This window comes from Lathyrus oleraceus, chromosome 4, assembly GCF_024323335.1.
Source record: "Lathyrus oleraceus cultivar Zhongwan6 chromosome 4, CAAS_Psat_ZW6_1.0, whole genome shotgun sequence".
Classification (NCBI taxonomy): domain Eukaryota; kingdom Viridiplantae; phylum Streptophyta; class Magnoliopsida; order Fabales; family Fabaceae; genus Lathyrus; species Lathyrus oleraceus.
This window is the reverse complement of record NC_066582.1, coordinates 108,111,354-108,120,722: the sequence shown is the minus strand read 5'-3', so window position 1 is coordinate 108,120,722 and position 9,369 is coordinate 108,111,354. Positions and strand designations below refer to the sequence as shown.

The 9,369-nt window shown below is 35.9% G+C and overlaps 2 protein-coding genes and 1 non-coding gene across 3 annotated transcripts; 2 read left to right on the top strand and 1 right to left on the bottom strand.

The window, feature by feature from the left end:
• Positions 1 to 1,044: 1,044 nt before the first annotated feature.
• Positions 1,045 to 1,151, top strand: LOC127077314 (small nucleolar RNA R71). Its single transcript, XR_007787150.1, has one exon. It is a non-coding gene; the product is annotated as a small nucleolar RNA R71 (small nucleolar RNA).
• A 4,678-nt stretch (positions 1,152 to 5,829) lies between these two features.
• On the top strand, positions 5,830 to 7,519 carry LOC127073791 (GDSL esterase/lipase At1g74460). Its single transcript, XM_051015012.1, has 5 exons — positions 5,830 to 6,085; positions 6,205 to 6,335; positions 6,430 to 6,669; positions 6,760 to 7,009; positions 7,085 to 7,519. The coding sequence occupies exons 1-5, from the start codon at positions 5,857 to 5,859 to the stop codon at positions 7,327 to 7,329; spliced, it is 1,095 nt and encodes a 364-aa protein (XP_050870969.1). The 5' UTR covers positions 5,830 to 5,856; the 3' UTR covers positions 7,330 to 7,519.
• A 346-nt stretch (positions 7,520 to 7,865) lies between these two features.
• On the bottom strand, positions 7,866 to 9,074 carry LOC127073790 (uncharacterized). Its single transcript, XM_051015011.1, has 3 exons — positions 8,457 to 9,074; positions 8,275 to 8,336; positions 7,866 to 8,188 (listed from the first exon to the last, which is right to left on the bottom strand). Exons 1-3 carry the CDS (start codon positions 8,587 to 8,589, stop codon positions 8,069 to 8,071), a joined length of 315 nt encoding a protein of 104 aa, XP_050870968.1. The 5' UTR covers positions 8,590 to 9,074; the 3' UTR covers positions 7,866 to 8,068.
• Positions 9,075 to 9,369: the final 295 nt, after the last annotated feature.

The window sequence follows — 9,369 nt, the reverse complement described above, 5'->3', positions numbered from 1 at the left end:
TGGGTGATGGCTTCTATGAAAGGGATTTCTACATGAAGTTTTTCTATAACTTTAATAAATTTTTGATAATATTTATTGATCTGGGTTTGTTTGAGCCTTTGCGGATATGGTATAGGTGGTTTATATGGCGGGGGTGGTACGTAAGTTTTATCTTTAGGTTCTTCTCCTTTTTCTCGACCTTCCTGGTTTTCAGATTCCTCTGGTTCCTTTACTTCGTCCGAGGGCTTGGTATATTCCTTAGAAGTTTTGGGTTCACTCAATCTAGGGTTTGGTGGCTCATCATAAGCGTTCCCACTTCGTAGGGTAATAGTTTAAAGAGGGGCTTGGTGTAGTCTGAGGGGCTTGGTTTAAAGCTACCTGAGAGATCTGGGTTTCAAGCATCTTAGTATGAGTAACTATTTGGTCAACCTTGGTTCCTAACTGAGTAATCAATTCGTTAACATGAATGTTTTGGTTCATGAACTCCTTGTTTTGTTGGGTTTGAGCAGTGATAAAATTTTCCATAATTTTCTCAAGGCTCGGCTTTGGTGGCATAGGTTGATTTGATCTTGGGGCTTGGTAACTAGGTCTCGAGGTGCATTGTTCTTATAGGAGAAGTTCGGGTGATTCCTCCATCTAGGGTTATAAGTATTCGAGTATGGGTTCCCTTGGGTGTAGTTCACTTGCCCGGAGTGGGTTTCGTTTAACAGACTGCATTCTGCAGATTGGTGTCCTTTGGTTCCACATATCTCACAATCCGACGAGACTACGGCTACAGTATTCGGGTTTATGCACATATGCTCGACCTTGAGGGCTAATGCGTCCATTTTAGCTTGCATCATGTCTATAGAGCTTAGTTCATGCACTCCTCCTTGGGCTTCCTTCTTCTCTATTGTCGCTCGTCCGACTCCCCATGATTGATGGTTTTGAGCCATATCTTCAATGAGGGCACTAGCTTCAGGATAAGGTTTGTTCATCAGAGCATCACCTGCGGCAGCGTCGATGGTTATCTTAGTGTTATAGTGAAGTCCATTATAGAAGGTCTGAATGATTAACCAATTTTCTAAATCATGATGTGGGCATGCTCGTAACAACTCTTTATATCTCTCCCAAGCTTCGAACAGCGATTCTCCTTGGTTTTGGGTAAATCTAGTTATATGGTTTCGAAGAACGGCGGTCTTACTTGGGGGGAAATATCTAGCAAGGAATACTCTTCTAAGGTTATCCCAAGTCGTAATGGAATTGGGTGGAAGGGAATCTAACCATGATAAGGCTTTATCTCTGAGGGAAAAAGGGAATAATCTTAAACGTATTGCCTCAGGAGAAGCTCCATTGGTTTTAAAAGTGTCTGCTAATTGAAGAAAGATTTTTAAATGTTGGTTTGGGTTCTCAGTAGCGAGACTTGCGAATTGTCTCTGTTGCACTAGTTGTAACAGGGATGGTTTAAGTTCAAAATTATTAGTTGGGATGGTTGGGTTTACTATACTAGAACTAGGTTCTTCATTGGATGGTTGAGCGAAATCCTTAAGAGGTCTTTGGTTTTGATCTTCGGCCATAGCTCTCTTAATTCTATGAAAGAATAAACGTTCGCGAGCGTAACGTTCAGGTTCTGCCAGAGGGTATACTAAGCTTAAACTTCCGGTGCTGTGAGTCCTTCGCATTAACCGGCGGGAAATAGCCTAAGTCCAAACGATATAACAACAGGGAAATGAAATTTGATGAAATTGGTCCCCGGCAACGGCGCCAAAAACTTGATGCGTGCTTTTCACAAGTGTACGAACGCGTCAGAGTAATATAAAAGATTGTCGAATCCACAGAGACCAAGTGTCAATCTATCGTTATCTGTTGTTATGGTGTTTATCAAAGGCAATCAAAATAGGTGTTTTTAGAGTGTGCAATGGAAAGTAAAGTGTCTAATAAAGTTTAATTAATAAAGACAGGGTCGAATGTAATTCACGTAATCAATTAATAATCCAAGTACTTGCTAATAGAACTACTTATGGGCAATGTTTCCTACTTTGAAAAGAACTAATTTAACAGGAACTGACACTTTCGCGTATTTAGAACCGAGTTGTACTCCCTAATCAAACCCTCTTATTGTCACTTATAAAAAGGCGCGTATTGCGTTAGAGTAGTAAACCTATTTTTAAGAAATATAGTATCTTGACTAAGTTGAAAAGTATTATAACCTGGATTTCTTAACCAAAAGAGGTTCTAACGAACCAGACTCTAAACTTATAAACGCGTCCGAAAATAGTTTTAAAATCTCTTTTCTTCTTAAGTTAAAAACTCCTAATGAACTAAACAAAACGCTTTCGCTGTTTTTGAAATAGTTAAAAACAATTAAGTTTAGATAGGCGTTGGACGGCTTTCGATCTTACCCAACGGAAATTAAGTGCGGGAAAACTTAAGTTGAAAGTTAAATTAGCCCTTAAGTGTTTCTACGAACAATTGTACGGATTATCAGTTCAATTACGATCCTTACATTCTAACCTTATAAATTTAGTTAGACATGGTAAAGTAAAAGTGCATTAATTTAAATAAAAGTAGTGCGAGTGCGGAAAGTAAATAAAAGTAGTGTGAGTGCAAGAAATAAATAAAGTAGGGCGAGTGCGAGAAAATAAATAAAGTAAAGCGAGTGCGAGAAATAAATAAAAGTAAAGCGAGTGCGGGAAATAAATAAAGTAAAGCGAGTGCGAGAAAATAAATAAAGTAAAGTGAGTGCGGGAAATAAATAAAGTAAAGGCAAAGTAATAAAAACCTGTTCCAATCGGAGGGTTGAGTAAATTGCAAAGCGGAAATGAAAATGGCGGCAGGATTAACTTCCTTCCAAAGTGCTCCAAACTCGATTACAGACTCGATCACAGACTCAATTACACAATTGTGGTAACACCCCAATGCGAAGCGATTACCACTTTAAAATACTGAATATATGCCTAAGTGAAATAAAGTTGCTCTGAGTTTGCCTCTGTTCTAAGTTTGGATCTTCCTCTGCTCTAAGTTTGGATGCCTAAACAAGTGATTTCGAGTTTCTATTTATAAGCAAGTAAAAAGATGGAAATGACAAGGATGCCCTTCAACTTGAAAATGGGAGGGAAAACTTTTCCTCTTGTGGCGTCCGCCACAAGGCCATGGCGCCCGCCACAAGGCCAATCTGAGGCGCCTTAGTGGAAGTAGTGGGGAACATGGCAGTTGAGGGAAGTTGAGCTGGGACACGTCATGGCAGGGTCTATGGCGCCAGCCATGGTGGAAGCCACAAGTACAAAATGCTGAATTTTAGGGTTTTTAGCTCTTTTTCACTCCTTTTCTCGATCGGGGCTCCGATTGAAGTAAAAACCTGAAAACAAAGAAAAACATAGTAATAACACAACAAAATGACAATAAAACTACTAAAATGCATGCGAAATCGGAGTCGAAAATACGGTGAATTTCAGTGTTATCATCTAGCTTGGTGAACCAATCTTTATTACCAGTCATTTGGTTACTACATCCTGAAACCAGGTACCACATGTTGGTTTGCCAAGTGTTCGACTGTGTGTTAGACATGAGTAACACATTCTCAGAATCGCTATCTTTGGCATGTGCATACTACACTTCATCAATATCTTATGCTTGTGCTTCCTTCTTCCTTCGATAGTTTCGAGCATAGTGGCCAAATCCTTGACAGTTGTAACACTGCACCTCCTTCATGTCAACTTTATTCCCCAAATACTTGTTGCTCATGCCTTTCTTGATTGAATTAGAGTGATTATTTGAGTTCTTGCTTGAATTCTCATAATTAGAAGGATTTTTTCCCTTCTCTTTTCTAGATTTTTTTATGAATCTTGCTTGTAGTATTTGTTCATCCACCTTCTCCCTTTCCGAGTTCCTCTGCTTCAACCTCATCTCACGAGCCTCTAATGAGCTTGAAGTTTTTCTAACTTCATCTCAGCCAGGTTCTTGGACTCTTTAATTAACACTACAATGTAATCAAACTTCGCAGTTAAAGATCTCAATACTTTCTCAATGTTTTGTAAATCATTGGTTGATTCACGACACGATTTCATCCGGTTCATTAACAACTCCACACGTGAAAGATATTCCGAGACTGATTCATCTTTCTTCATTTGAGCTATCTCAAATTTCTTTCTCAACGTTTGCAACTTCCCCCTTTTCAATTTTTTGTCTTCACCGTACAAGCTCTTGAACTTGTTCCACGCTCCTTTTATCGTTTCTTCTTCAATAATCTTCCCAAACATGTTATAATTCACACACTATTGAATCAAAAATAAACTTTTTCCATCTTTCTTTCTTCGTTCTTTGTGTGCAGCTTGCTAAACATCATCTGCATTCGCTTCTAATGCTGGTACTCCATCATTCATAATTTCAGCCACATTTTGAAATCTGAATATGCCTTTCATCTGTACAACCCATCGTTCGCAGTTTTCACCTTTAAAATTGGTATATTCGCTGAAAACTGCGTTGATGTTGTGTTTTTGTTTGCCATTACAGATTCGGGTTCCTTAATACCAATTTGTTAGAACAAAAGATTTTTAAGAAAGATGGGAGAAGGAGAAGAATAGAGAAAAGAGAGAAAAATGAACTGTAAAGTTGTGATTTTATATTGAGTGTTGTTCTAAATGATTTACAACATACTATGTCATTTACATAGGCAACTAAAACTCAAACCCAAAAACTATACAAATCGGCACAAGCCTAAAACATATAAAATGCAAAGTACAAAATTTCAAGTTGCATTTCGACACAACTATATGTTGTATTCGATTCATTCTAATACAGCTAACTCCTGAACTTCGATTAGCTACTTCGACACATTCGAATGCTAGCTTCCAACAGAACATCGAATTACAACCTTTAAACAGACAATGGATAGGGTTTGAGTAGGATATAATAGTACTCATCTCCATACTTGCTATTTGAAAAAATCTTTGTACCCAAGGTCATACTCGCTTGTACACCAAGATTTGCACCAATACATGTACCCTATCCGTATTTCTAATAAAAAATTATAAATCAATTATAATTTATCATGCTATTTTAAATTTTTCATTTAAAAAAAACAAAAATTTTATTGTTGAATTACAAAATAAACAAACATTTATATTAAAATGCATATAAGTTTAATATTAATGTTTAATAAAATTGATATATATATATATATATATATATATATATATATATATATATATATTATATATATATATATATATATATATATATATATATAATAGAAATAAAAAATATATAAATATGGGTACGAGGCTGAGTGAGTATTAAGATACATGTACCCATATCTATATCAGTTTATTTTAACGAGGAAATATCTATGTCCATATCGGTACCCACTTATGCATTTTTATCTCCATGTTATGGATAATTTTTGTAAATAACCACTTAAAATGGGTAGAATTGTAATCCATACTCGAGGCATGTGAGTTTTTCAATTTTGGGACAAAATTTTGAACATTGTTGTATTTCCTGGTTAGGCTAACATAACGTACGTAACAATTTACCCTAAGAACATCTAACGCATTGGTTGAGAATTAAATTTTGAGTATCACCACCACGCATTCAATTTCTACTTGGCATGGATTTCATTTTCAAATTATCATACAAAAAATACATGACTTTCATCAGACACTCGAGATTTTACTCACCAAGTATGAACAAAATATATGGGTAGTTGCAGTAGTTTTGAATCAATAAAAAAGTTGGTATATCAAACAATTTGTTCCTTCTATTGCATGTCCATGACATTTACCAAATTGTAATTAACATTTGTCAAGATCTAAAATTTTCCATTTGCTAGCTACTATAAAAACCAACCTACATATTTAAGAAAATAACATAATCGTGTTACAAGACAAATTAATTAACATGAAGATAATTGTTATTATTGTAGCCATCATTTTCGGAATTAAGCTTGAAGGATTCGATTGTAAGATTGTGCAATTCATTTTTGGAGACTCTCTTTCTGATGTTGGAAACAATAAGCATCTCTCCAGAAGCCTTGCTCAAGCAAACCTCCCTTGGTATGGTATAGACATGGGTAATGGGTTGCCTAATGGAAGATTCTCTAATGGTCGCACCGTTGCTGATATTATCGGTAAAATCTTTTCATTTTTAAGCTATAAAACATTCAGAAGTTGAATATAATCACATATACAAGTACCAGACACATCTTTGTTCAGAAATCTCAGTACTAATGATGTTATATATCTTCAGGTGACAATTTAGGCCTACCTAGGCCACCTCCGGTCCTAGACGCATCTTTAACCGAGAAAGATATACTAATAAATGGATTGAACTATGCTTCTGGTGGTGGTGGAATCTTGAATGAAACCGGCACTTATTTTGTGAGTTGCAAGTGTCAACTTATATACTATATGTGTCTCATGGCATTTATCCAATACTGATGTATTTTGGATGAACCAATTATTTTTCATGCAGATTGAAAAGTTATCACTAGACAAACAAATCGAACTCTTCCAAGGGACACAAGAACTAATCAGAAGCAAAATCGGAAAAAGAGCTGCGGAGAACTTTTTTCGAGAAGCTCGTTATGTTGTTGCTTTAGGTAGCAATGACTTTATCAACAACTACTTGATGCCTGTTTACACTGATTCATGGACATACAATGATGAAACCTTCATGGACTACTTGATAGGAACACTAAGAAGACAACTAAAGGTTTATTGAATTCATGACTCTAAAGGAATCAATCATGCTTCATTTACTTAATGAGAATATTTATAGTTTTTGTATTGTTTGTGTTTTTAGGTTCTTCATAGTTTAGGAGCAAGACAATTGATGGTGTTTGGGTTGGGTCCAATGGGCTGCATTCCACTTCAAAGGGTGCTTACCACAACTGGAAATTGTAGAGAAAAAGTTAACAAACTAGCTGTTGCTTTTAATAAAGCTTCAAGTGAACTCGTCGATGAATTGGCGAAACAACTTCCGAATTCAAACTATAGATTCGGAGATGCGTATGATGTTGTCTCTGATTTGATTAGTAATCCGGCTAAGTACGGTAAGTACATATATGTTACTCGCGCATGCATATACTATTAGGATCCGTTTTAATCTAATTATGTTTGGTTTGTAGGATTCGAAAACTCAGACTCGCCATGTTGTTCGTTTGGGAGGATCCGACCCGCGCTTACATGTGTACCTGCGTCAATACTATGCTCCGACCGAAGCAAATACGTGTTTTGGGACGAGTATCATCCCTCGGACAGTGCTAATGAACTAATTGCAAATGAACTTATTAAGAAATTTGGATTTTCGCGTGTTGATCAAGTTGCGTCTCCTTCACCAGCACCTTCTATTGCTCCATCTCCACAAGAATAATCATTCAAACCTTTCTTGTCTAATAGTACTAAATTTGCATGTCATTTGTTGTGGAAACAATTTTCTTTCTGTTCTGTCCCATGTGGACTATTCAGTTACACATAATTTCTTTTCATGATTTGAACTTGTCTTTATGATAAATACTATATAAAAAATGTAGATTATATAATATAAGATATTTTTAAGTCTACTAAGTGGCCAATATCATAATTACATAAATTAAACAAACATTTTGGATTAGTTCTGAGTTCACTTTTCAGGAACATGGTTTATACAATCTGTGGGTGGACAAATAATTCTTCATTTTTAAACATCTTTTTCTGGACAAAAGTAGTGCCAAAAGAAAAAGGATGTTTGTCGGTTAAATTCCAAATGCATCCCTATCTAGCAACTTAATTAATATATAGTTGGACGGTGGAGGATTTTTTGCACCAATATGAATAATTAATTTATCCAATTTTCAGCTTCTAAGAGATGCTAATTGCTTATGTTATGTTACATGCATGTTATGTCTGTTGGAATTGACAGTGTAAAACTGATGAAAGATCATGTCTGTGACAGCACAAATAAGCAGAAGTTACATAAGTTGAAGTTAATAACCATACATGAGTTCTTGAGATCCCATAACCAAACACTAATTAGTCTTTTCTTTCATCATACATAAATGCTTCTGCAACTCACATGTCAACTTAATATAATGTTTTACATAGAAACTAATGTTTTATCAGCCAGCGCATCGTTATGGTGCTCTTGGAGTGTGACGACCATTCGCGCCAGATGGTGGATAATCATGGAGTTCTAAATCCATCCTCTCAGTAATGTTTAACTCTTCCAATTGCAAGTTTTTCTCAGTAATAACCTGCAAACATAAGCGCGTTCAAATTGGTGTATATGGTTTTTTTTTATAGTGCAATATTAATAGTCTTAGAGAGTATCAGATTGTACCTTAGGGGTATTTTCCAGAGTAATTAGGTGAACTTGGACATCTTGCATAAGGTTTTCAGTTCCTGCTTAATACAAACATGTCATATATAAGACTCGGACTAAGAAGATGAAGGAAAACTACATGCATGTTTTGATTAGCAATGAATTTCATGAGAATAAACGATAAAAGTTGTAGGATTTACTTGTGACTGGGACTGCGGTCGAGCATATAAGATGAGAAAGGCCGAGAAGAATCACGAATAAACGGAAGAATGTTCTTACCATGCCTGCAATGATCCTTCTCAGAAACAAATCTAGGCTATGTTTTCCTCTCATATGCTAGTTCTCAGTTTATATATACAAGGGCATAAGATCTTTGTGAATGTTTATTTAACATGGAATGTCGATAGGATGGAGCAGCAATATTATCATATTGCCAAAGTCATAAAGTTGATAGCAACCCATCATTTCTTGGAAGACCAACATGTTTCCACACGTTGGTAAACTTTCACAACTTCTGTCTTTTACCTGTGTGAAAACTTAAATTAAGACTATAACCATCGTTTTAAATTATGGTCCGCAACTGCAATTGCGACCGCAATATTGCTGCTATCAAAACTCAATTTACTTCTAATGTGATTAAAAATCTTAACATTAAGTGTTTTTCAACGTTGCATTAAGAACTTCTCTCAATCAAAATTTCACACTACAACTACTACAATACGCATAGCAGCAACCGCAACATCCACGATAGTGCATGTTTAGACTGACAGTACCACAATTTAAGCAAACACTACACTTTGTAGTGTCAACAAAATCACAGCGGCAAGCTCACCGTAACTCGAAACACACCCAAGTCTTCGCCAACACACAAACCCCCAAGGGTTAACCAAAATTTTCTTATACACAATAATGATATTTTATCAAGTTAGAATATATTTTAAGTCAATGTGGAGTACCCTATGAAAGTGGAAAGATGACAAGGAAATATTCTTGAATCAATTACCTAAGGTGGTATAAAACCAACCAAAGTCAAAATGTAGTGGGAAATGGCCATTAAATCTTAAGAATATATTATATAGGCTATGTGTTAAAAGCACAAGAAGGGGAAAGGTG